Raw genomic sequence first — 26,620 nt, 5'->3', positions numbered from 1 at the left:
GGGGAGGCGGAGCGCCCCTGCCCTGACAGCAGGTGCGGTGACCTGCTGCCGAGTGTCAAAGTCCCCTTCAGGCTCTGCTTTCTCCAGCAGCGGTGGCTGCGCTTGCTAAAAATGCTGGTGCACAGAGAGCTTTGCCAGTGCTTGGAAGTCAAGGACTCAGCCCCAAGTGGGAACAAGACAAACCTCATTTTCTCCTCCCAGACTACTGCGCGTGTGCGGGGGGAGGGCAGTGCTGGGGACTGAACCGGAGGCCTTCACGCTGAGCTACATCTCCAGAACTTGTTCAGCTTTTGAGCCAGGGTCTTGCTGAGTTGCCCATGCTGGACTTGAGCCGGTGATCCTCCTACCAGAGCTGCACAAGAACGTTCCCTGTGGCCCACCAGCGAGCACCCCCACGCTGGCAGGAGGCACAAGAAAGCAGGCCCTGTAGCCCAGTGTGGTGGCATGCACCTGTCATCCCAGCACTCGGGAGGCTGAGGCAGGATGGGCCTCTGTGAGTTCGAGGCCGTCCTGGGCTACGTAGTGAGTTCATGGCCAGCCTGAACTGCACAGTGAGACCCTGTCTCAAAAAACAAATGAAAGCTGGCCTTGCTACAGCCCAGCAGAAGCCTGCTGACATGTGCTTTGCCAGGCCCTGAACTGGCTGGGCCGGGGTCGCAGCGGACACTAAGTGCTTCTGTTCCCCTCCAGGTGATGGTGGCTATGGCAGCAGCGACGACCCCGGATCTGGTGGGTGTCTGCAGAGCGAGGTTGCTGTTGGGAGAAACGTACTTTCCACAGTCCTGAGGCCAGGAGCAGAGGCCACAGGGCCCCTCGGTCCCAGAGGGGCTGGCACCGTCGTGTGTCTGCCTTCTGTGCTTCTCAAAGAGGAAGTCTCTCCCGGAGACTGGAAGCACTTGGCAACCCGAGGGGCATGGTGTCACTGCCATGGGTACCCGGAGCCTCGTCGCCTGTCCTGTGCACCTGGGTTGTGGGCTGGGGGAGGCAGACTCCCAAGCAGCCTGGGCCCCAGGCCTGAACCCGCACCCCCCCCCGTGCCCAGGCATGTCTGCGGAGACTGGCACCATCGCCGGCGTGGCCAGCGCCCTGGCCATGGCGCTCATCGGGGCCGTGTCGAGCTACATCTCCTACCAGCAGAAGAAGTTCTGCTTCAGCATCCAGCGTGAGTGCCGGAGGGTGGGCAGGGCAGCGGGCACCCCTGGGCAAGAGCCCCCGACCTTCCCGGGACCCGGCCCCCAGAGGCCTAAGAGGACAGGGTGCGGTGACCAGTGGGGTGTCCCTGTGGCCTCTGATCTCACTCCTTGTCTTGCTGAGCACTGTCCCAAGAGCCAGGCTCACAGCTCTGCAACACCCACCCTTCTGGGCCCGAGAGCAGGGGGCCTCCACTCCCCCTGGCGCGTACGCTTTAAACCCTGGGGTGTCGGGGGCTGGATAAGGAGCAGGAAGGCGGGAGCAGACTAGGGCTGCCTCTTGCCCCACCTATTACGTGCTGGGCTGTAGGCTGTAGCCGGAGAAAGCACCAAAGTTGTGGGGAAGTTGTATAATTGTAGAGGCAAAGCCGGCTGTGGGGTCCCACACCTGTCATCCCAGTGCTTGCTAGGGAGGCTGAGGCAGGAGGTCACTGTGAGCTCAAGGCCAGCCCGGGCTACATAGTTAGCTTAAGGGCAGCACAGGGAGACCTTGACTCAAAAAGCGAATGAAAAGCGGGGAGCTCCCTGTCTCAGAGCCCCACAGTAGGGGCTTTGGCTCTTGTGCTGATGTGTCACACTGGCCGAGCCTGAGGGGCATCCCAGCGCAAGGCTGGCAGGTGCTGGGTTCTCCCTCTTCCCCTCTGCCCCGGGGCAGGCCAGGGTGTGGCGGGGGGTGGCTGCAGGTTGTGCTCCTGTGGGACAGCCTGGCCGGAGTGGGGACAGGTGGTGCCGCTGGCATCTGCCTGCTCACCCCACTGGAAGCCGGGCTGTGGGGTGTTGGGCCCCCCAAGGGTCAAGGCTGTAGCTGCACGGCTCTGAGTGCTCCCCCCACACTGTCCCTCCAGTTGGTGGCCAAACCCTGCGTGGGGGTGGGGCAGGGCCAGACGTACATTGGGCAGCACAGGAGGGAGGGTCACAGCCCGACTCCTGCCTCTTCCTTTCTGCTGCCGAAGAAAAGGAGGCACCGCCCTACCCAGCCCTCTGTCCCAGGGGGCGGCCCTCCGGGCGACCCTCCAGTCACCCCCCCCCCCCCCCGACTTCCCAGAGGCAGGGTGCTCTCACCACGCCTCCGCTGCTGCCACCTGCCTGAGGGAGGGCAGCCGGCCTGGCCAAGGCTGCCTGGGAGAGCAGCCTGCCTCTGCTGACCTGAGGAGGGGGAGGGGAGAGCGGAAGCGGGCGTTCAGATGAGCCTCTGGGTCCCCAGTCCTGGGCTCCGGGACGAAGGTGGTGGTTACCCAGAGAACACCACCACATCTGGATGACCAACTGATGGGTGACTCAAGTGCCACTTGGCAAACAGAGCGGGTTGCCAGCGGTCCCCCGCAGGGTCCTCTCCCTGCCCGGGGCGCCTCTGTGCCCTTGCTTCGCTGGCCGTACCCTCCCGCGGTGTTGGCCAGCCGGAAAGCGCCCCCTTTCTAGTGCCTGCGGGGTGGCCTGACGCACACTTGTTCCCACGCTCCTTGTCCCAGTTCCTGTAGCTGCCACGTGAAAGAAACACCTCAGTCCCGAGGTTCTGCAGGCCAGCCATCTGCTGCCAAGGAGTCCCCAGGGCCACCATCCGTCCCCCCAGCACTCTTGGGGAGCTGCCTGCCTTGGCCTTTTGGCTTCAGTGGCTCTGGGTGGCCGCGTTGCTGCGGCCTCTGCCATCTTCATGACCCAGAGGGGCGAGCGGCTTCCGGTCCCTGAGGCCAGGTGGCGCAGACCCCGTGCCCCACAGCCGGACCGAGCCACATCCACGCCTGAGAACCGAGCCCCCACGTCTCAGTCGTGCCTCGGCCCTGCGTGGTGGAGCATGGGCCGGGCCCCACAGGAGGGCGGAGTGGGTGGCCGTGGAGAGGAAGTGACGGGGCTAAGGCCTACTGCAGCCACAAGCGCGGTCTATGCTGGGCTCCTGGTGCCGCGGTCTTGCAGGGCCGGGGTGGCGGGTGGCCAAAGGGACGCCAGGTGGACAGACAGGGCCCTCAGCTCCGTCCCTGCCTTGCCCAAATCCCGTGACAACCACGGCCTGAGCTGCGGATGGCCGCGGGCAGCGAACGCCCCACTGACCCGCGGGCGAGAGGACTAGGGACAGGCTGGCTGCTTCTGCCCCTCCCGCAGCAAACAGGTGGCGGGGTGCGCGGGTGGCAGGGCGGGCAGCGAGCTCCTAGGAACCCTGTGCCCTTCTCTCCCCCCATCCCTGTGGTCACCTCTTCAGCCACGCCCCCGCCAGCCCCGCTTTTCCCGTCCCCTCCCCTCCCCCTTCTGTCCCGCACTTCACCTCCCCCCACCAGGGCGCCTGCCCCATGTCCCTGCTGCCCTCGCGGTCGTGGTGCAGACCCGGAGCCTGGCACCCACAGCCCGCCGAGGTCCCCTTCCTCCACGGCCCTGGGACCACCCCCTGCCCTCCCCGCTCCTCCCCTCGCTCCCCCCCTCGCTCCCCCCACCCCGTCCGTCCTCAGTGCCCCGCCCCTTCGGCAGGCTTCCGTCAGCTTCTGCGCGCAGCCACAGCGCCCCCTGCCACCCGCGGCGCGGCCCTGCGCCGCACCCCAACCCTGGACTCTTGCAGCTGGGCCATGGCTTGGGGGACAGTGTCTACTCGCGTCCCGCGTCCCAGGCTCCTAGTTCGGGCCGGGACTCAGAGGGTCCCCGGGGCGTCTGTGGGTGGCTGGCCCGGGAAGACGTGTGGACAGCCCGATCCCCAGTTCCCGCGCCGGTGCATGCAGGTCGGGGAGGGCCATAGGGATGGAGGGGGTGGACCTGCCCCCCCCGTGACCCCCAGGTGCCCGCGGCCTCTGCTGCCGCCAAGGGGCCGACACACTGGGGGCCCTCAGCTCCCCGTCTGCCCTCGGTGCCAGGGGTCAGCGCGCTGGCCAAGCCCGCAAGCGCTGTCGCCAGCCGAGTGCCCTGGGGTTCTAAGCTCAGTGTCTTGCCTTCAGACGCAGCAGAAGGTCAAGGTAACGCGCGCCGCGCCTCTCCCGCGGGTTCCCTGTCTGGCCTCAGACGCCGCATCTCCACCCCATCCCCGCGCTTCGTCATCTTCCCCCCCGCCCCCCCGCACTCTCATCCTGGCTGTGCCCGTGACCATCCCGAGCCTTCCCGCCACACTCTCCGTGCCGGGCCCAGAGAGGCAGAGCTGGGGCCCTGAGGCGTGGGCTCCCAGGAGCGCGGGCGCCAGGCGCTGCAGTGCCGCCCGCCAGGCCCCTTCTAGCCGCACCAGGCCCTAGGGCGGCCACTGGCTCCCTTCCTGGCCAGCAGCTAGCGCGGCAGGCAGGGCCCTGGGGCCGGGACGGCAGAGTAACTGTGCGGGCACACACGGGGCCTGTGGCTCCCTCGGAGCCAGGGCCACCCAGGGCCCAGAGACAGCTCGCGCCCTCCTGGAGCAGCCGCAGGGCCGGGCCACTCCAGGTCCCTTGGTGGGTGTGGGAAGGAGGGCGCCCAGCGAGGCACACTTCACGCTTGCTAACCGCCAGACCTGAGCGGCTGTAGCTTGCCCCAAGAGCCCGGCTGGGCACGGCGGCGGCCCATGCCAGCGGGAGAACCACCTGGGTCCGTGCTGTGCTGCTGGGCAGACCACCCAGCCCAGAGGATGCTGGCGTTTCCGCGGTGACTCCATGGCCATCTGCCCCGCCCTGCCTGTTTCCACGGTCACTCCCTGCCCTCCCAACCCTGTGCCACGGGTGCCCAGTGGCCCATCTGCTGGGGGAGCCGCCATCTTGACACGGCCCGGCTGCTCCACTGGGCGGGGGTGACAGCCCCCTTGATGCATGCATTGTTACCTCCAGTGACAGTGGCGCGACCCCCTGGGCAGGGCAGTGCCAGGACAGCCTGACTGCAAGCAGGGACCCCAGGCGGGCCGGGAACAGGGGTTGGGTGAGAACATTTGCCAGGCCTGTGCCCGCCACTGACCGTGCCCTTGCCCTTGCAGAGGGGCTCAACGCAGACTACTCACGGGGGCAGAACCTGGAGGCTGTGGTGTGCGAGGAGCCGCAAGGTGAGGATTGGCGGCCAGTCCGGCTCTGGGCCCCCGGGGAGGTGGGAGGAACTAGGGGCTCTGGTGCGGCCTAGCCTCTGCCTGTGGCCATCTGGGCCCGAGCATGGGCACCCCCCGCCCCGGGCAGCAGTGGGCACTTGCCGGTACCTTCGGCAGAGAATGCTACTTTGGCCTCTTGCCCTTCTTCCTCCCTCACTGCTCCGTTTTACTCCTTCCTGCATTTCTCAGTGGTGCGTACTGTCTGCACAGGTGCATGGGTGTCTCTGGCAGATCTGTACACACTTCACCATAGCCAAGACACAGAGCCAGTCTAGGTGCTCGGCACTGCTGACTGGGTAAGGAGGCTGGTTTACACACACCATGGAGTACTACTCAGCCATGAAGAAGAGTGAAAGCCTGTCCGGTGCAGGGAAAAGGATGGATTGGGAGATCTTCATGTTGAGGAAAATAAGCCAGACTCAGAAAGAGCGGTAGTGCATGTTCTTCCCAATATGAGGAGAAAGCAGAGGGGAGACTGTTACCAGACAAGAGGAAGGGAATACAGCAAGGGGCGGGGTGGCACCCACAGCGGCCAGTTACAGGCAGCAGCTGTTGCCATGGGGCTTGGCGCCCTGTGCTGGGAGGTGGGGCACTGGGTCCGCGTGCCCCGCTCAGAACAGGCAGCTGGCGGTCCTGCCAGGAACGGCCGAAAGCAGCTCCAGGTCCACCGCAGCCACGTTCACTGGGCCAGCGACTAACACTTAACGTGTATTGTTGGCATGCCTTAGGGCCTTGGCTACACTGCACCTCCATCGTTCTGACCCCGCCCCCTCCCCCGGCTGCCCTCCCCCGGCCGGTCTCCCCGAGTTTCCAGTCCCGGGGTTGAAGTCATTCTACAGAGCCACAGTGACGACACTGCACAGGGCAGGCACGGGACACAGCGCTCAGTGGCACAGGCGTTTCAGCTAGCTGGAGTTTTTGACGAATGGGCCCAAAGCGCACACTGCAGGAAAGGTAGCCTCTTGAGCAAAGGGTGCCGGGAAAACTGGCTCTCCACGTGCAGAAGCGTGCACAGCTAGAGCCGCATCTCTCACCACATGCTAATGGAAAATCCAAGTGCATCGAACAACTCAGTGTCAGAAACAGTCGGCTGCAAGCCAGAACAGGCAAGCACTTGAAGACACAGGCATAGGCAGGGTTTGAAGCAGGACCCCTGGGTGCGCACACACACAAAAACGATACCAAGAATCAACACATGGGTTGAAATCAAATTGCAAACCTGCACGGCGAAAGAGACACCTGTCAGAGTGAGCAGACAGGCTACAGAGTGAGAAAAAGATTTTGCCAGCTACGCCCCAGACAGAGGAGTAGTATCTAGAATGTATAAAGACTCTAAAACATTAGAATGGCCCCCCAGTCAGATACCAAGTGGCCAATGTTCAGCATCTCTGGCCATCGGAAATGCAGCTCAGTCTTTACCGGGCTGTTTGGGCGCTGCAGGAGGTCCCTGGTTTCCGGGTGAGGAGGGCGCAGAGCCCGCTGTCTGCCTTCTCCTCCCCCTAGGCCCCCCACCCCGCGGCCCTGACCTGGCTGCTGGGGACATACCAGGTCCAGGCCAGCCGGGCCGGGCCCCTCCGCGAACGAACTGCTGTCCTCTCTCCCGCAGTAGAGTACTCGGCGCTGCAGACGCAGGCTGCGGAGCCGCGGCCGCCCGAGGCTCCCCGCATCTGAGCTCCAGGCTCGCGGGGCAGCGGGCACGGAGGGCGCCACCGCTTGTGACCCGGCTCCACTTCCCACGGCCCCTCAGCCACTGTGCTGCGCTCCCTGTGTCACTGGCTTCTCGTCGCTCTGAGTTTCCAGACAAGCTTCGTGTGCTTGAGTGTGGTCCCCGTGCCCGCTGTGCAGGGCGCCGTGTCCCTCCTGCGCGGTCCTGTGAAGAGACTCGGTGCCAGCGTGACCCGGCCCGGCAGCTGGAGCCAGCTCACCCGGCCTTAGCCCGGGGACAGAGACGAGATGGGGGTGGGCACAACGCGGGCACAGTGCCGAAGGACGGCTCCACTACCCTAGGCACGATGTGAGCCCAGGGCCGTGCGGTCCCCCTGCTCGCCGGACTGGCTCTGAGTGCCGTCAGGGGAGCTGGGCACCGCCTCGCTGGGACTCCTGCAGCGAACGACCCGATGGCCCCACGCCCATGGCGTGCCCGGGGCGGGTTTCCTTGCGGGCTTGCTCCCCAATTCCAGGTTTCCTGTTGCTAGGGGCTGTGCTGGCGCTGGCCTGGGTGTGGACCTGTGGCCTTCCTCCAGTCCTGTTGAAGCGGGCTGGGCACGTAGGGCTGGCCCCAAAATGGCTGGGTGCCACCCAGTTTGGGCCGGAGCAGAGCTGGCTTCAGAGGAGCCCGTGTGTGCCAGTGTCAGTTTCTAGTGTCAAGCAGCGCTTGGGAGCTCGGGATGTGTCCGTGCTCACGGCCGCCCCAGGCTGCCCCACGGCCCCACCCCACCACAGGCCGGTGACTCCTTCCTATCCCCCTCGTGCTGGGATGAGGCAACTCCCATTTTTTTTAAAGGAAAACCAATGAAATCCAAACAGCCCCCACGTGCTGTGTACTGCATGCCTAGTGTGTGTGTGTGTATGTGTTCGTGATTTTCAAGCCCCCGCGGTGGAGGCCGTCGGGGTGCTACTGTCTCTCGGGGGAATGACCCCAGACTGCGGGCCAGGAGGGGCTGCGGTGCCGTGAGGAAGGGACATGCGGCCCCAAAGCCCCATCTTCCAGGAGCTGCGCAGCGCCGGAGGCCCTGCTTGCAGGGACTGGCCTGGTCCTCGGGCCTCCCAGCCTGTGGGCCAGGTGGTGGTCTGCGTGGTCAACTCTGTGTCCCAACACCGAGGGCGCAAGGCGGCTGGCCTGGAGATGGATGTGGAGGGTTCTGCAGCTCGGGCCTCGTGGCACCTAGATAGCAGGGGCAGGGCCGCCGCACTTCCAGTGAGGCTTGTCCACTGGCAGAGGCCTTGGAAGCCCGCAGCCGTGTGTAAAATAAATGCTCTTCGCAAAAACGTTTTCTGGGTAGCACTGACTTCAGTGAAAAACAGCCCACTTTTTTCTTCTTTAGCTACCTCGGTGCCTTCTGCATAAAGCCCTTCTGCATAAAACCCATCACTTGGCCCACGGGCGCTGGCTCCAAGCACCTGGACAGGCCCGGGCCGCCCCTCAGCCTCCGGTTCGCAGTCTCATCCCAGGGGCTCCCCTTCCGCTGTCACCTTACCCTTGCTCGGGCACTGTGGCTGACACAAGCCTGGCAGGCTCCTCTCCTACCTGTGTCTACCTGAAGCTTCCTTGGCTGGCGTGGGCCTGTCCTAGGTGAGACGAGAGGGCCGGCACCAGGAGGGCCAGCCGGAAGGGCCTCTCTCTGCCAGCCACCAGCACAGGGGACACCGGCAGCTTTGGCTGCACGAGGGCCGAGGACGGCGCCTGATGGGGAAGCACCCTTGGGTGCGGGCAGGCCCAGCTCTGCCAGGAAGACGTGCTGGACTGACCTCTGACCCTGTCCACCCTCATCTGTGCTATGTCCACATGTGAACTGTGAACTGTCGTGTCTGCATTAAACGAAACGGAACCTAACCGGACTCCTGTGGTCCATGGGGCGGGCACCTCCCCTCCCGAAGCAGCTTTGGGTGCGTAGCTCACCTCCCGCCAGAGGGGCCCAGGAGCTCGGGAGCAGGGCCCTGGGGGCAGGGCGACCCTGTTGGGCAGGGGCTTGCTTGGGACCCTAGGCTGGGAGGGGGTGGCCAGGTCGCTGTTCAGGCACCTGCGCCTGTTGCTCTTCGGGATGGAGTCGGTATGCCACTGAGACCCTGGCCCTGTCAGCCTGCTGGGCTCGCCCGCTGTGTGGCCTGGGGTGGTGCCCACAGCGACTTCACAGCAAGGGCGGTGACGGCCCAGGAGTCCTGCCTCCCACTCCCGCGCCTCACAGTGGGCCCTGCTGCTTGCAGCCAAGTCACAGGGAGAGGGTCAGGGACCCCAGGCCCACGTGAGAAGGGTGGCCCACAGGGCGGGGGTCAGCCCTGAAACAGTGTGGCACCCCACAGCCTCAGAGGGCCTGCTGCCATGCCTCGAGGGCTGTGCTTTCCAGGGTCCCTGGCATTTCCTCAGGGTGACAGGCCAGGCCTTTAGGTTTGCAAATATCAGCACTCACCCGTTCCAGCCACAACACTCTGCACTGGTGACAAATGGCATGTGAGATCTAACAAATGAAGTCACGCAAGGCACTGCACGGGAGCCGTGGCCGTGTCACCGTGTCATTATTCATTCCCCGCAAAGAAAACCATGTGGACACTTGGAAGAGCGCGACAACCAGAAGGCTAGGGAGCACACGCTGTCATTTTAATTACAGGTGCAAAGACAGCGCATCAGATGAAATACAGCATTGTGCCAGCTTTAAAAACCCAAGGTTTTACATTCCAGTACACTTGAACAAAAGAGCAGGGCTCAGATACCAAACCAGCCTTCGAGTGGCGCCGGACACAGTTCTGTGTGAGGAACAGACCAAGGGCAGCGCGCTCTTGTGCTTCTTTAAGTGAGAGTTGGCAGGGCCATGCGGCAGGGCCGACCTCGCCGGAGAGTGACCCTGGGCCTCGGGGGTCTGTGCGCCATCACCCCATCCGCACCGCACGGAACTGTCCCAGCGCAGCTGGCGGACTACGTGGTGTCTGTGGGGAAAGACTGGGGAACGTCTCCACGAAAAAAATCCGTGTAGCACTAACAGCCTACCCATTCATAAGTGAGCTTTGGGCTGGGCAGGGAGCCTAACTCAGTAGTTAATATCCATTGCAGTGTGCCGCACGGACAGATCCTCACGTGACAAAAATGAACAATTGGTTTTAGGAATTGCCAAGTGACCATGAATAAATATTTCTGGTAGTTTACAGAAGGAAAATTTTCTGTATGAATCAGAAGGTTCCAAGTTGAAATAACATCTAATCCCTATGTATATGACCGTAGAAAACTTCTGAACAATCTATTTTCAAAAATAATGTGTAGGACTATGTGTGCGTCTGGAGCCTGATCGGGCCTGAGGCAGTGACGTCAATGCACCTGTCCCAGGGGACCTGTGAGCTTCTGAGGCAGCTGACCTTGTGCTGTGCTGTGGTGGCATCCCGGTGACCTGCAGAGACAGGCCTAGAGCACATGATGACTTCACCCCCATGGTGGTGCAGAACCCGGAACTGTGGGGCGAGGCCAGCCAGGCTGGGCTCGAGGAGGGGTGCGCACTGGCCTCTCCCGCCGCCATGGTGCACAGCCGCTTTAAGACAGGGATGGGCGGTCACTCGGCAACCCAGGGTGAGGGGCCTGTGATGAATGGGAAACACCATTCTGCCCAGGCACGGGACGGGCGCCTGCGCAAAGCTGCCAGCACTGAGCATGCCTACCAATGGACAGGGCCGCCTCAGGAGGCAAGTACCGGAGCTAGGCTGAGGACAGGGAGAGGCTGCCACCCAGGTGACCGTGTCTAAAGTCTCATTTCATACGTACCACAGAAGTCAGCAGGGCGAGCAGAAAGACTTCCTCCCACGGAAGAGGAAGCAGACACCTCTGCTGGCAATTATTCTAAACATTAAAAAGGACATAGGAAAATAAAGGCCTGTTTCTCTCTTTAAAAAATACCTTCTATATACACAGTGGGAACTGGAGACCGGAGGCCGATGGTGCGATTCTCTCCAGACATTTCACTTAAGATCAGTCTTCAAGCCGTGGCAGGGTGCTGAGAGCACTCCCACAGCTGGCAAGGTTTGTTTCTGACAGAGGGTGACCGTGGACGGCAAGGGCACGAGATGTCCTGAAGCCTGAGACAGAGGAGGGTGGGTCACGGGATGGGCCTGGCCGCTGGCGGGGTCCTGGGCTGTTCACGAGACAGAAAGCACTTGGCCACAGTGGGGGCTGTCACCTAGCCCCGAGGATGGTCCCTGGACCTCCTGTCCCAGAAGACAGTGCCTGGGTCCCCAGAGGCCTCGCCGTAACCTTGCCACAGCCAGGCCCTGAGCTCCCAGGGAGACGCGGAGTGGTGGGGTGGCCCGCGTCGGTGGCTCACCCTCAGACCGAGGTATGGACTGGAGTAGCCGAGTGTGATGGCGAGGAGCCCCGCTCAGAGGACGACGAGACAGCGCGCGTGGCCACCTCCCGCTGCAGGTCCTCCACGCGCTTCTGCAGCTCAGCCCTGACAGCCAGCAGCTCCTTGAGATTCTGGTGGATTGGCGTCTGCGGGGACAGAGATGGGGCCGAGTTAGCAGCCGTCCCGGGGGCGCTCCTTGCTCCTAACACGGCATTTTAGCACCCAGGCCCCTGGCTCTGCTTGGAGGCCCATGCTGCCCAGTCTCCTGGGCCTCCGGCCTCTCCCACCCAGCGTACAGCAATAACCCCTGCAAGCTGGGAGCTCCAGCTGCCACCGACTGCTCTGTGGCTCCTCCCCGGCTCCCGGGGCAAACTCAGGACCTCAGGCCCGAGCCGTCCTCTGCGGACCCTCGGGATGGCCAGTGGCCAGCTCCAGGCTGCTCCCCAGGCACACTCGCCAGTATCCCCAGCCCCGTGAGTGCTGCGCTACTCATGCGGCCTCCTAAGCCGCTCCACCGAGTGAAGAGCCCCAGCAAAGGAGCAGTCTCCGACCCGGAGTTGCCTCTGCTCGTCAGTCGGGCCGGGTGGGGCAGAGGCCCCGGTGCGCAGTGCAGGGAGGACCCCACGCCCCTCCCCACTCAGCCTCGCTGCTGCGCCACCCCCGCGTGCCGCTCTCGCCCACCCACTGCGGGGGCCCATGAGCTACGGGGCTGCCAACATGTCTGGGCGCCTGCTATCAAAGGGTGGCCCGGGGTGCCAGGCAGAGAATGACAGAGGCCCAGGGTGGGGTCTGGGGGTAGGATCTGGGGAGCCCCCTCTATCCCCCTGTACATCTTAGAGCCAGACTGTGTGACTCGCTGTGACACCCTCCAGCCTTAGCCTGAGAGTCATACCCTGCCTGCAGCCCCACTCTGCTCTCCAGGTCCTGCAGCCCTCCCCTCCTGGAGGCAGGAGAGGGATGGTGCAGGTGTGGGGAGACAAGCCTGGAGGGGCCACAGGAAGAAGGGCGGGCACAGCAGCAGCAGGGCTTGGAACAAACGTTGATCCCGGGGGCTGAGAGCCAGCAGCAGCTCCCCTCTAGCCTAGGCCCTGTCTGCTCGGTGGATCCCAGTCTCCAGGATCATCTGGCCCCAGAGGAGGGAAGGCTTTGCACCCATCACGATGGCCAACGTGAATGCGCGGCCTAGAGGAGCAGCACAGGCACAATCTCAGGCCTGCGGGCCAGGGCTGCACAAGCACACTGCTTCCCCCTGCCGCTGCCGCAGGGCTTTTTCTGTTTTTCTGTAGATCAGCTTCCTCTACAACTACGCAAAGGCCTGCCAGAAGGGATAGAAAACCCTGAGGCTCAACAAGGGCTGCATTTGAGAAAATCCCAGGGACAGGCTGGTCACGCCACCCCTTGGGTGCTGTGTGCGAGCCATGAGGCAGGAGGCCCGAAGGCAGGACGCTGTGTGGCCGCGCTCAGGTGGGTGCTGAGGGGGCCTCGCAGTGGCTCATGCTGCCCCCGCCTGTTCGGAAGGACGGGGCCTTTCCTCCTGCGACTTGCTTCTCAGCCCCGGCTCGCCGCAGCCCCGCCAGCCAGCCCTGCCCCCGTGGCCCCTTCCCTGTGCCACCTGCCTCTCCAGCGCACCCCACCACCAAGTCCCAGCACTCTCCGGCCAACTCTATGGGCCCTGCACCTAGGAGCTGGCCAATGCATGCTTGCTGCAAGTGGGGCCCTTCTGTGTACACCACGTAGGAAGTGCCACCCTCCTAGCACGGTACCGGCACCCTGGATGGCCTTGCTTCACACTCGCAGTCCTCAGAGGACGCAGCAAGTTCAGGGCCACCCATCCTGCACGCCCGAGGACTCCCACCCAGCACCAACAGAGGGAAGCAGCAGGGGAAGGAAGGACAGGGCAGCCTGCCATTACATTCGTCAAGTCTGGCATGGGGCAGGGTGTGGTTCCGCAGTACTGGGAAGCCTCATCTAAGCAAAGGTGCCCAGTCCAGAGCAGTCCAGCTGGCTTTCTGTTAATCTTCCAAGGTTCCCCCACTTTCTGTCCTGGGCCCCCAAGACCACTTAGTAACGCTACATGACATCAGTAAAATCATGACATTCTGACACGCTACAGCCCATCATCCCTGCTGCTCAGATGTGAAGCAGAGGCTGCGGAGAAGGAGCCAGCCGAGGCGAGAGGAGGGAGCTGCTGCAGCGCTCTGCTGGCTGACCAGAAGGAAGCCTGCTGGACAAAGCAGCCCAGAAGAGGGGAGAGGACAGCAGACCACCAGGCACCTCCACTTCTGCAAGGCCTTCACAAGCCACCTGTGCCTGGCAGCAGGAGAGGGGACAGAGGTGCAGGCAGCAGGGGGTGAAAGGCCTGGCTCAGGGAACACTTGGGGTCCCAGGGGAGGCAGGGCCAACTGGGAGGGGCCAGAGGAACACAGAGACAACCGCAGGGCAGTGAGCGAGCAGTGCGGGACATGTGCCGCGGACGGGCTGCACTTGGGCATGGGGCCGGGCGAAGCACACGGAACGATCTGGGAGATGGCTGCTGGGGCAGCACGGCGCACGGGTCACAGGACGTCCACAGATGCGGGCCCTTCCCAGCCTGAGGGAGGGTTAGGGAAAGAACCACACACTGTGGAGCTCGGTGCTGGCCACCAAGAGGGAAACGGAGCAACCTGGACATCCAGATTGGCGGGCTGGGGCTGAATTGAGAAGTGAAGGCCCCAGGTGAGGGGGCAGAGAGGGAAGAAGGAGGGCGCAGAGGAAAGGTAGTTCCGGCGCCTTGGCTGGCGGAAGCAGCGATGTTACACACTGACAGTGACAGCCTGGTGAAGCTCGAGAGTGTTACACTGGCCAGGGCGCTGAGGGCCGCCCGCGTGTGTCTTCTCACACCCACACGCAAGAGACGGGTGGGGAGCAGGGCCAAGTCAAACCTCTGTTCAGAGAAGACCGGGAGCACTGCAGGAAGCGCAAGTATGGTGTCTGAGGCCAGAGGGTGGGTGCGGGCTGGCTGACCGGCCCTGCTGTGCGCCACTCTCTCGGTTTGGACGATCTAGAAAAAGGCAGCACGAAGTGGTACAGCAGGGCCAGGCCAAGCCCTTCCCCGAGGGGCGCCTGCTCTGCGGCAGCACGGGCTGTCTGTCTGTCCCCACCCTCCACCACTCCCCAGGCAGACGTGGCCGCCCTGTCAGTAGGTGCACCTGCACGCGTCTACAACACTGCCCTTGCTTGGAAAGAGAGAGCCGCTCGCAGGGAAAGAAGACAGCGAAAAGGTACCTGTGGCCTCATCCGTGGGTTCCATCGGACGTAATAATTTACCCATAACTCCAGATGACTCAGACTAGCAACAGGATACAGGACGTGGTTTTCGTAGTTCACAAAGAAGGGGTTAGAAAACTCATCAAGCTGGCTATTGATATAGGACCATAAAGACACGGTCTTTGAATGTATATCCTGAAAAACAAAAAGGAATGCAATGAAATAAAGTTCTCCTTTCTTCATATCCCCATAGATGAGTGTTACAGAGAGGAAATTACTTGAACACTGCAGTCACCCACGTGCTGAGAAACAGGGCGCATTTACCAAGCTCTCCCTGGCCTCCCAGTACGCGTGGCCTGCTGGGGATGGTCCCGGGAAAATACCGCTCAGTGCAGCGTTGTCCGGCCACTGTGTCTGTGGGAGGGCGGAATGAGATCTCCACCAAGCCCAGGACGCCAGGGCTCACCAGTGACAGGCACAAATTTGGCTTCAGGTTTGCTTTGTGGTTCTTCACACTGAGAAGTGTGGATAGAATTTCCAACTAAGATCCCTTGCAGTGAACAATCACGGCTATGTGCAGAAAGACATAGCGTGGTGGCAAGCGAGAAAAGCTTCCTCTAGAGGAGTACTGTTTCCCCGCGATGGACAGCACCCCGTTTGCAGTGTGGTGCCCTTGCTTTGCTCCTCCGACTGGGAACATCCGCACCTGTGGCAGGGTGGGGCGGGTAAACAGACAGTAAGCAGCGCGAAGCCTAAGGAAGAGGCGGCCAGGCCAGGGGACTCCTCCAGCCTTCTGCCACCCACACGCTGCCTGCTTCCCACAGGGACGCTCACTTAGGACCGTTTCATTTTTTGTCTATTTTATCTATAAGTGAAACACCACCAATAACACAAAGGATCCACAATAGTCAGGGTAATCCTGAAAAAAGGGAGGACAAAGTAGAAGACTCACACTTTCTGTTTTCAAAGTTTACTATAGCACTACAATAATTAATACCAGCAGTGCTGGGATAGGCTAGACATGGTGGGGATGGATGGGACCGAGTACAGAGAGTAGCGACAGACTCCCGCATTTACAGTCTATTGATTTTTCACAAGGGCGGTGAGACAGTTCAACCAGGAAAAGTCTCTCCAGCCAGCAGTGCCAGGACACCCGCTAACCAACACAAAGCAACGAAGCTGGACTCATACCTCCCATCAGACACATATATGAATTCAAAGTGGGTCACTGGTATGGTTTGTGTCTAGATGCTCCCCCCGCCAAAGCCTCATGCAGTCACTGGGCAGGCTTCTAGAGTTTTTGATTGATCCATGGTCCAATGCTGGGATTATGGGCATGAATGCTATACTTGCCCTGGGGCGATAGCTTGTGTACAATGTAAGGGAGGGAAAGAGGCTTGCTCTTTGCCGCTCCTCCCTTTTGCTCTTGTTGCTTTTGCTATCTTTCACTGCCATGAACTGCTGCCCTCTGCCATATGCCACTCTGTCTTGGAGCCAGCCGAGTATGGACTGAAACCTCCACAGACTGTGAGCTAAGTGAACCTTTCCTTCTTTAATTCTGGGCATCGGGTATTTTGTCTCAGCAATGAGAGAAAAGTAACCAAGACAGCCAAAGACCTATAAGGAAATGCTAACACTCTCACATTCTTAGAATGAAAATAGGATTAAATCTTTGTGATCATGGCTTAAGCAATGGCACCTTAGATAGGACAGTAAAAGCAGAAGTAATGAGAGAAACAAAAACAGATGACTGGGCTTCATCAAAATTAAAAAGTTTGGTTCAAAGGAAATCAAGACAGTGAGAAGACAACCTACAGAGGGGGAAAATTTTGTAGATCGCATCTTATAAAGGATATGTATAAAAAAGTGTACAGAACTGCCAGAACTTAATAATAAAAAGGTAAATCACCCAATTAAAAATGGGCGGAGGGTTGGAACACACATGTCTCCACAGAAGATACACAAATGGCTAATAAGCACAGGAAAAGATCATTAATTATTAGGGAAAGGTAAATCAAAACCACATCACAGGATACAAAATCAACATTTAAAACAATCAATAGCTTTCCTATAAACCAATAATGAACCCACTGAAAGAGAAATCAAGAAAACAGTTCCATTCACAGCCCAGAAGCCCATCAACAGATGAATGGATAAAGAAAGTGTGGGGTTTATATTCAATGGAGTACTACTCTGCCATAAAGAAGGATAAACCTGAGACATTTTTAGGGAAATGGGTACACCTTGAGACCATACTTTTAAGTGAAATAAATTGCATGCACATAATTAAATATCACATTGTTCCTCTTGTGTAAGAAACCAAAAGAGTAAATAAGGACCAAAATGAATGACAGATATTGAGAAATAGGAAGAAAATGTTCAAATGGAAAGGGGAGCAAGGGAGGGGAGAGGAAGAGAAAAGCAAAAAAGAAAATAGAAGGAAAAAAATGGAGACAAAGCTTTTGTAAATGAGAGGAAGAAGGGTTGAAGGAGGGGAGAGGGTTGCGGAAAAAAGAAACAAGTTATATTACGTACAAGTACAAACCCCCTCTGATGAATGTGATCATTATGTACATCAAAAGTGTACCAATAAAATTAATTGAGAAAAAAAGAAAACAATTCCACTCACAACAACTTAAAAAAATAGAATAGGGATCAACCTAACCAGAGCAGTGAAAGACCTCTACAAAATGCAAATACCAGGACACTGAAGAAAACAAAATGAAGAAGACATCAGAAGATGGGAAGACCTCCCAGGTTCAGGAATTGGCAGAATTAATATTATTAAAATGGCCATATTACCAAAAAGAATCTGCAGATTCACTGCAATCCACATCAAAATACCAATGGCATTCTTCACAGAATTAGAACAAGGCCGGCGATGGTGCACACCCGTAATTCCAGCACTTGGGAGGCTGAGGCAGGAGGATCGCTGAAAGTTCAAGGCCAGCCTGGGTTACAAAGTGAGTTCAAGCCCAGCCTGAACTGTACAGTGAAACCCATCTCAAAAAGAAAAAAACAAACTAGAAAAAAAATCCTAAAATTTATGTGGAAACACAAAAGATCCAGGACAGCCAAAGCAATCCTAAGCAAAAAGAGCAAGGCTAGAGGCATCACAATATCTGATTTCAAATTATACTATAGAGCCATGGCAAAACAAAACAAAATTCTATAAGCACAAAAGCATACACAAAGAACAGAAAGAGGATGCATACACAAACCCCCACAACTACAGTCATCTGATTGTGGACAAAGGAGCCAAAAACATACACTGGCGAAAAGGCAGCCTCTAACAAGTGGCTCTGGGGAAACCGGATGTCCATATGGAGAAGACTGAAATATGTAGCTTTCTATCACTCACCCACAATTCAAAGACTTACATAGGACTGGCAACTCTGAAAGTGCTAGGAGATAACATTGGAGAAACACTTAATGCCACACTCCCTGAAAGGATTCCAACAGCATGGGAGACAGCAAGAATCAACAAATGGGACTGCATCAAGTTCAAAAGCTTCTGCATGGCAAGAGAAACAACTAACACAGTGACGAGGCAGTCTACAGAATGGGGGAAACCTTGGCTAGCTACTCTTCTGACAGAGGATTAATGTCTACAATATGTAAAGAACTCAAGAAACTTACCACCAAAAAATCAAATAACCTAATCAGTAAATGGGCAAATGAACCGGGCAGACACTTATCAAAAGAAGTATAGCTGGTCAATAAGTATATGAAAAATGTTCAATATCTTTAGCCATTAAGGAAATGCAAATCAAAACTATACTGAGATTCCATCTCATCTGAGTAGAATGGCTGCCATCAAGAATACAAAAGACAGCCTGGCAAGCATGAGGTCCTGAGTTCAATTCCCAGTACCCCCAGCCCCGCCAAAAAAAAGAATACAAAAGACAATAAATGCTGGTGAGGATGCAGGAAAAAAGGATCCCTCTTCCAGTACTATAAGAATGTAGGGGCTGGGGGTTTAGCTCAGCGGCAAAGCGCCTGCCTGGCAAGCGCAAGGTCGTGAGTTCGGTTCCTGGTACCGGAGAAAAACCAAAAAAAAAAAAGAATGTAAATTAGTACAGCCTCTGGAAATCAATATGGAGGCTTCTCAAATAACTAAAAAGAAAACTACGGTGGGACTCAGCTATACCAGTCCCTGCTATATCCCCAAAGGAATTAAGGTGGGCACTCCATGGGGACACCTGCATAGCCACGCTCACTGCGGCACGGTTCACAATGGCAAGACATGGACCAGCCTGGGTGCTCATCAACAGATGAGTGGACAAAGCACATGTGGTACATACACTATCGATGGAGTTTTACTCAGCCATAAGAATGAAATTATGTCATTTGCAGGAAAATGAATGGAACTGGAGATCATCATGTGAAGCGAAATAAGCCAGATGCTACAGGATAGGAATCACAAGTTTCCCCTAATATGAGGGATCTAACAAAGATGACAGGAAGGTAGAGGGAGATTACTATTAGACAAGGGGAAGGGAACCGGGAGGAAAGGGGATTATAAAGGCTAGCAGTGGGGGGATGGACGGCTATGACCAACATGTATTGTATGCATGTATGAGCACACCACAGTGCAACCTAGTATTCTGTAAAATTCATAGGCACTAGTAAGATATATATATTTTTTTTAGCTTTTAAAGATAAAGAATGAAAATATATTAATGAACAGACATAAAACAACACCCGAACAATAGAAGCAATGTAGAGTTTCAGACAAGGTGATAGAAAATTAACAATAGATATTGTATTAAATATTGTACATATTGTTATCTTCAAATTGGTTACTCAGTTAAACAAATATAGGCATTTACAGTTGATCAAACAATTAAACATAACTGTTCCTTTCAATAAAGCAACAGAAGTCAGTAGTAGGACTCTCTCAGTTATCCTGTGTGTGTGTGTATATATATATATTTTTTCCCTTCTTTCTTTTTCTCTTTTCCCTCATCCCAGTTGTTCCCTCCCTTTGAAAAGTTTCTTTCAAGATATACTTTAAGAAGCCATAGCATACTACCCACTAGGATGGTTTTTTAGAGAGGAAAATGGGTGCTGGTGAACCATGGAGAAACCGGAACCCTTGTAACACTGTTGGGAATGAATTTAAAATGCTGCAGCTGTTTTTGAAAGCAGTCTGGTCGTTTCCTTAAAAGGTCCAATGTAGAGCTACTGTATGACCCAGCAATCCTATTCCTAGGTTTACACCCAAGAGAAATGAAAGCTGGTATCCACGCAAAGACTTGGGCAGGAGTATTTATAGCAGCATTGTTCCTAGGAGCCAAAAAGTGAAACCACTCAAATTTCTACCAACCAATGAATGGAGAAACAAAATGTGGTCCAGTCACACCATGGAGTACGGCTCAGCCATGAAAAGGAGTGAACCTTGCAAACACTGAGCGCTAAGTGGAGGAAGTCATCATAAGAGTCCAATTATTATACGACTCCATTTATGTGAAACGTCCAGACTAGGCACTCTCATAATGACAGAAAGCAGATTAGTGCTTGCCAGGCTCCAAGGGGAGTAAAAAGGGACTGATAATAGATCTGCAGTTTCTTTTGTGGGTGATAAAAATTTTATGAAATCAGATATTGGTGGTGGAGCAAAATCTATGAATATCCTAAAACCACTAAATTGTACACTTTAGATGAGTGAATTTTATTTTTATTTATCTTAAGATGGGGTCTCACCACACTGCCTGGGTTACTCCTGACCTTGTGGGGTCAAGTAATCTTCCCATCTCGGTCTCCTGAGTAGCTGGGACTACAAGCACGCGTCCCTGTACCTGACAGATGATTGAATTTCACGGTATGTAAATTATATCTCAAGACAGCTGACTTTTTCTCTTGCTCTTTTTCTCTCCTTCTCTCTTTTTCCTTTCGAGACAGGCTGGCCTTGATCTCACAGCAATCCTCCTGCCTTAGGCTCCCAAGCGTTGGGATTACAAGTATGCACCACCACACCCAGAGAGAGCTGACTTTTTAGATGAAGATTAAATCTTGTACCCCTCAAAAACCTAGATAAACTCACCATTTAAATTCTTTTTTAAAGGTTTTTATCAGTGCCTGCTAGTTACACAGACTACTGGGTTTCACTCTGGCAGATTCACATGTGCAGGTAACATACTTTGACTGTCCCTCCATCAACCTCTTCTCCCTTTCACCCCTTACCCCCTTCCTCTTCTCTAAGCTTCCCTCCTACATAGTTTAAATTCTAATATATGAACTTTGTTCTTCCACTTTTTTTGTTTTATTCTAAGTGCCTTTATTTAGATATAATTCTCAAACCACAAAATTTACTTTTTTTCCTTTTCATTAAGAAGTTAACAGGGTCCATCACACTGGGCTTATGGGAGCATGGGTTCTACCCTACTCCCTAGAGAGCCGTGGGCTCACGGGTCCCAGCCCTAGGAAGACCTATGTGCTGGGGCTGCTGGAATTCTGGGAGGGCATCCCGTGCCCACACCCCACGTCCAGAGAGCAGCAGGTGCAGAGGCCAGGTCTTCCCTCCACCTGGGCCTCTGTCTACAGAAGCCCTCACTGGGCAAGGCGCCTGAGCCACAGGGAAACAAATCTCCTTACCTCTTTGAATCGCTCTTGTTCACAGTTGCACAAAAAGGTCCCAAAGAGACAGCTATAAAGGTGATCCAAAATTGTAATCAAGAACAGTTCATTAAACTCGAATGCTGAAGGAAACTTAAATGGAGAGAAAAACAAATTTTAGTTTTAAAGTCCAATTTCTAAAACAAAGTAATATTATGTTTCTGTGAATGAGAGCTAAACTACAATTTGGAATCTACTCAAAGATTCAAAGGCAGGCTGAGCCCTGTGAAACTTATCCACAGTTCCAAGTCAAAGCAGATCGATCTGGCTGAGAAACAACCAGAAGCAACACAGCGTGCTGTGCCCTTCAATGCCTAAAATGTTTCTGTGTCTTCCATTTCGCATCACGCAGAACAGAGGCAGACTCGTTTTTTTTGTTTTGTTTTGTTTTTGCCAGAAACAACTAGAAAGCTGGGTAAAATATACAAAGTGAATGTTTTCAGATGCAACAGGCAACACAGGGCTGTGGCACTGAGGAAAGGGAACTAAATGACGGGAACACTGTCACTGCCCCAGCTTCCTGCCTAGAGGCACAGCAGCCATAGAGTCAAAAGCAACTCCAGAAGAGAAAGCAGATCTGCGTAGCTCTGTGTCCATTAAAGGGCTTTCCCATTAATAGTAGCCCACGAATCCTTACCCATATACGAGCAAACTGAGCTTGGAAGTGTAATAAGAGAAATATGGCATGACCAAGTGGGGTTGGTCTCAGGAAGGCAAGGCTGATTTAACATTTGAAAATAAATTTTAAAACTCAGCCCCTGTAATTCACTATATTAACAGGGTAGGGAAAGAAACCACAGGATCACCTTAACTGTTTTAGGCCACTCATAATGGGGTTTTGCAGACTTCCCATGAAGACTGTTAGCACTGTCAACAGGTTCTAGCCAGCAGCTGGCATTGAGTAGCCAGGCGCCATCTGGAAATGATGATAATGACCCCAACAGCAGGCATGTACTGAGTGCCTACCATGTGCCAGCTTTCTCATTCTAAAACAGTGAAATATTCATCACCTACTGAATGAAGCAAAGCCAAGTAGAACAGAACCCAGGAGAATCATCAGGTGCATCTGCCTTTAAGTCCGTTTCCATTAAAGATCTATTCTCCAGCCAGAGTGAGATTTGCATACTGTTGTGACTAACCCCGACATGCCCAAATGACAGCCAGGATCAGAGACAGACAGGCTTACTTTTTTAGCTGAGCTTTTCCTCCGTTACTAGACGAGCTACAGGCAGAAAAGAACAACAAGACTGTCCAAAGTCCACCTGGAATTGATTTTCTCACCCAGCTGCTATATTCACAGCTACACTGAATAAATATTGGGCTCCCTCTCCTTCCTAGGGATTTGTCTCACAGAAACATGCAGCTCTCTTCCAAGGAGTGCCAACAGAACACTCTCCATGGAAACTTCTGGAAACCAGCTATGGCAATGTTTTCACTGGCATTCTCATGCTTACATGACCTAGATCAACAACGCACTGTCCACGGATGAAACGTGACCAACCACTGGCAAGCCAGCCTCCTGAGCCTGTGTATGCTGTCACCTGTCGCTTGTACACCGGGCATTCATCCCCTTGAGACCAGCCACTTCTCTGCCTGGCTATTTTCAACCCACTGTGACCTGGCTCTCGGATAACGTGAGCCCCAGTTGGTGCACTGTGACTGGGTCTAAAAGTAAGGGTCAGTTCCTCCTGAGGGCCTGAGCACTCCCTGGGATCTACTGTGAGTAACAGAAGGTCCCTATACCCTCTTATTTCTGAAGACAGATCTGTGTTCTTCAGATCCCCGCAGTGCACCTTGTCTGAAATCCAGCAGCACAAGCTCCACCCTGGGCCCATTTTACCCAGCCCAGCGTGCGTGCGTGCCTGTGTGTTTTGAGGCAGGCTCTCCCTATGTAGTGCAATCTGGTCTTGAGCTCATGGCAACCCTTCTGCTGTAGCTTCCAGAGTGATAGTGAGGAGGCAGCAGGGACAGGAGAGACATGTGGGTCCTCAGTCTTCTTCCTGCCCCAGCACACACTCCCTTCAGGAACAGCAATTCCTAGTGAGCACACTAGATTTGGGGATATCCATAGCTTTGTGCAGTGGGCAGGCACACAGCCCCTCAAAGTCCCAGGGTAGCTGTGATAAGGCTACCAGCAGGCTCACACATGGGCACCGCACTATTGAGGGAATCCCTGTTGGTCGCCAGCAGCCCTCTGGCTGGCCAGAAGCACGACTGCAGCAGCAGCCATGGCCAGCAGAGCTCTGGCAGATGCACGGAGTGCCAGGCCCTGGATTCCAGTCTGCTTATTCTTCCCTGCAGCCTCTCCTTCAGCCAGGCTGGCTAGCACGTGTGGGGAAAACGACTCTCTCCTTCACCTCTTTCCATTTCTCTGGTTTCAGGTCCACTGTCCTGGCCCTATCTCCTATCCTGAGGCTAAGACCCAAGACTCAAACCCAGGTTTGGTTTTTTTTTTTTAATTTTAAAGAGTAAAAGAAGGATAACATAGTAATAGAGGGGGCTTACCAAATGACAAAATGGTATGAAATTATCAATGGTTATTGCTTTACATATTGTTATGTATAAGACAGTTTCACAGGAAAACAAATAATAGTGAGTTACAGACAAAAGGGGTAGGAGATTATCAATAGTTGTTGTACTATACTTAGGTATCTTCAAAGTGGCTTCTAAAGAAAATAAATAGAGCTAGACATGAGTGACCAATTGAATAATCATTAACTATTCTCAATGGTTGTTGTAGGAAACACATAATAATAAATATACATCCATTTACGAAATAGCATAGGAACAATACACACATTACAGAGTTATGGGCAGATTAGTAGGAAAATATCAATGGCTGCTGTAATACATGGTGGTATCTTCAAAGTGGTTTCTCGGGAAGACAGACATACGCAAAAAGGATCTAACAAGCAGTTACAGCCTAAGGGTTGTCAAAAATAGCGTATTACCTCCTCACCAGTGACTCCTGTCACTGAGGTGTGACGGCTGGAAGGCAGGCCAGGATTGAAAAGAAGGACCGAGAGACTTGCACCTGTGTTTAGCAACAGGCTGTTTTCTTGTTCCTCCATAGTCATGATTACCCGGGGCTCCTCCATGGAGATGCCAAACCCAGGTTTGGATGTTGGAGACAGGCCCTACGGCTGGCTGTTGTCTGAAGCCATGGGGCCTAATTTAGGGAAGGAGGACCTCTGCATGGCTCCTGGCTTAGGGCCCCGTGCACTGGAGTTGGGCGCTATGGAACAGCTAATGGTAAGACGCTATATAGTTTCTTCCCTGCCATCTGTCTCCGGACACACATTTCCCCGGTGACCTTCAGGCCTGAAAGGCTGTGGTGTGGGGCAGAGCATGAAGATTCCTGGATTTCCTAGCAATGACTCCACTTACTAGCAGTTTAGCCATATCCCATCTCTATTATCTGGCCAAATCTTAGGTTAACTGCCTAGCAGGAGGCTGAGCAGGTTTCCTTAACTTGACACAAAAAGGGAGCAATAGCAGAATTAACTAGAGTAGAGCCTTGGCTTGCACAGATGCTGGACAAGAGACTTGACAAAAACCACTTGCAGAAGAAAAGAAACTTTGGGTGTGAAACTGATCGTTTCTAATTTTCTGCTTATATTTCTAAGTGAATTAGAATCAAAGTGTACTAAATAATAGAAGGGGTCATATATTACATACATACAAACCTTCTTTTTGAATGAAACAATGAAAGCTTACTGTTATGGTTGAGATCTAACATATTCTCACAGACTCACTGTTGCTGACAAGCTTTGGGAGAGCAGCTGGCTCGTGGGGCTCTAACTTCACCAATGATGGCTTGCCACTGATGAAATCACAACTTGATGGCATGACTGGGAGGCGATGGAAACAGGTGCTGGGGCCCAGTTGAACGGAGCAGATCATGGGACTATGACCTTGGGGATCTGCTCCTAGCCCCTTTCTCTGGCTTTCTCCCCTCTGTTTCCTGGCTGCCATGCCCTTCCACCATGATGTGTCTGCCTTGCCACAGGCCTAGAAGCAATGGAGCCAGCTGACCACAGACTGAAACCTCCAAAGCAACCCTTTTATCCTTTAAGTTGACTTTCCCAGGTATTTTGTCACAGCAGTGAAAAGCTGACTAATGCATTTATCTAAGATGTATTTGAATTGAAAAGCTGATAGGTCAGAAACGTATTTGAAATTTCTTACCTGTCTTGTCATTTGCCAAACACAATCAATAAACTGAAGGAATATGGGTGATCGGTCAGCATCTGCATGGTTGTCATCGCCATGGCCCACTCGCTGAAAAGAAACAAAAGGTTAAATGTCTTTGAGTGTTATGGTCTTCTAACAAGTCACTTTAAATTGCCTGGTGGCAAGAGTACCCTATATCTCATCAAGCCTAACAGGGATACAGCTCGTGGGTAGAGTGCTTGCCTAGCATGCACAGGCCCTGAGTTCAATTCCCAATGCTAAAAAAAAAAAAAAGGCACTCAAAACTGCTCATGAAAATGAATTGACTTTCATTTCTGTTAGGAAACCAAATTTCTGCTTACTATAGGTTTACATGTTCACTGCTTTCTAAAGCTGATCTCAAGAAATGATAAGCAACTGGCTTGCTGGCTTTTTGGTGCAAGAATAAGTAGTGTACCAAGTGCACAGGACCAATGCAAGAGTTCCAATGAACAGCTTGCAAAGTATATCATGAATGCCGTTTTCTCCATAGTGTAAACACATTTTTCTGTCTTCCACAAATCGCAGGTAGTCTAAACTGTCAAAAACTGTGATTAAAAACCTACAGATTTTAACCAACTCTGCATGACTCAGAGCAGGCTAAAATCTCACTCTTGAAATGCTAATGGGGTAGAGTCCTAAATAAGGAAGCCTAGTGTTGCCTTTTATAACTCCTGATATTTGTATTAGTGATTTGTACCAAAAGGTAACATCCTCAACTACATAAATAGGATTGCCAACAACACCAAAGATGTCACAAGTAAAAAGACAGCTAAGGGGTAAGGGTTCCAGAGCAGCTTCAAATAACCTGATGGCTAAACAAAAAGATGATAAGGGGAAAAATCATGAAGGAAGAACACAATCAGCATATCAGCACAGAGAGAATGGAAAATACTTGATCCATGAAATTGCTCTCCAGAAAGACGTAAAAACAAGAAGATGACCAAGTCAATGTCAACATCTCAGAGTAACAGTGTATTGCTTTCATTTTTAATTGTAGTAAAATATATTAAAAATTTACCACTTTAATCATTTAATAACTTAATACTTAAAAGTACACCATTTAGTGGCTACCCAAAGGGGACTGTGGTGGGTAAAAAACACCCCGACCATATTTTTCTAATGAAAATATGTACTTTAGCAAAATGGTAGCTAGCTGTGTGTCTCAGTAGCTGGGCTGGGTGAACACAGAAAGCAATCCTTGTGTTCATCCATTTGTACAATGAACAGCATGTGTGTCAAAAGTGTCATGGGATGAGTTTTACCCACAGTATACACCGTTGCTACATTTTTGTCTATAATTC

The 26,620-nt window shown here is 54.3% G+C and overlaps 3 protein-coding genes across 8 annotated transcripts in view; 2 read left to right on the top strand and 1 right to left on the bottom strand.

Moving 5' to 3' along the window:
* Positions 1-8,752, top strand: part of Cd99l2 (CD99 molecule-like 2) — a 62,690-nt gene extending 53,938 nt beyond the window's left edge. The window contains exons 8-12 of the mRNA XM_013505530.1: positions 691-729; positions 1,043-1,162; positions 4,106-4,123; positions 5,095-5,160; positions 8,244-8,752. Of these exons, the coding sequence (XP_013360984.1) occupies positions 691-729; positions 1,043-1,162; positions 4,106-4,123; positions 5,095-5,160; positions 8,244-8,266 (266 nt within the window). The 3' untranslated portion in view covers positions 8,267-8,752. The remainder of the gene's footprint in view (positions 1-690; positions 730-1,042; positions 1,163-4,105; positions 4,124-5,094; positions 5,161-8,243) is intronic.
* A 741-nt stretch (positions 8,753-9,493) lies between these two features.
* The window catches only part of Mtmr1 (myotubularin related protein 1), a gene marked incomplete at its 5' end in the record, with an annotated part of 65,592 nt that continues 48,465 nt past the window's right edge, over positions 9,494-26,620 (bottom strand). For 5 of the 6 annotated variants that reach the window (XM_013505542.1, XM_005406423.2, XM_005406425.2 and 2 more), the window contains 4 exon segments: positions 9,494-11,386; positions 14,505-14,681; positions 21,084-21,197; positions 25,293-25,385. In XM_013505542.1, the coding sequence (XP_013360996.1) occupies positions 11,222-11,386; positions 14,505-14,681; positions 21,084-21,197; positions 25,293-25,385 (549 nt within the window). 6 annotated transcript variants of the gene reach the window in all.
* On the top strand, positions 11,397-14,493 carry LOC102030214. Its single transcript, XM_005406420.1, has 2 exons — positions 11,397-12,704; positions 13,354-14,493. The coding sequence occupies exons 1-2, from the start codon at positions 12,659-12,661 to the stop codon at positions 13,932-13,934; spliced, it is 627 nt and encodes a 208-aa protein (XP_005406477.1). The 5' UTR covers positions 11,397-12,658; the 3' UTR covers positions 13,935-14,493.

Source organism: Chinchilla lanigera, unplaced genomic scaffold, assembly GCF_000276665.1.
Source record: "Chinchilla lanigera isolate Chin_1 unplaced genomic scaffold, ChiLan1.0 scaffold00097, whole genome shotgun sequence".
NCBI classification, from domain to species: domain Eukaryota; kingdom Metazoa; phylum Chordata; class Mammalia; order Rodentia; family Chinchillidae; genus Chinchilla; species Chinchilla lanigera.
Note: the sequence above shows the minus strand (reverse complement) of the source record. Positions and strands in the feature narration are given on the sequence as shown.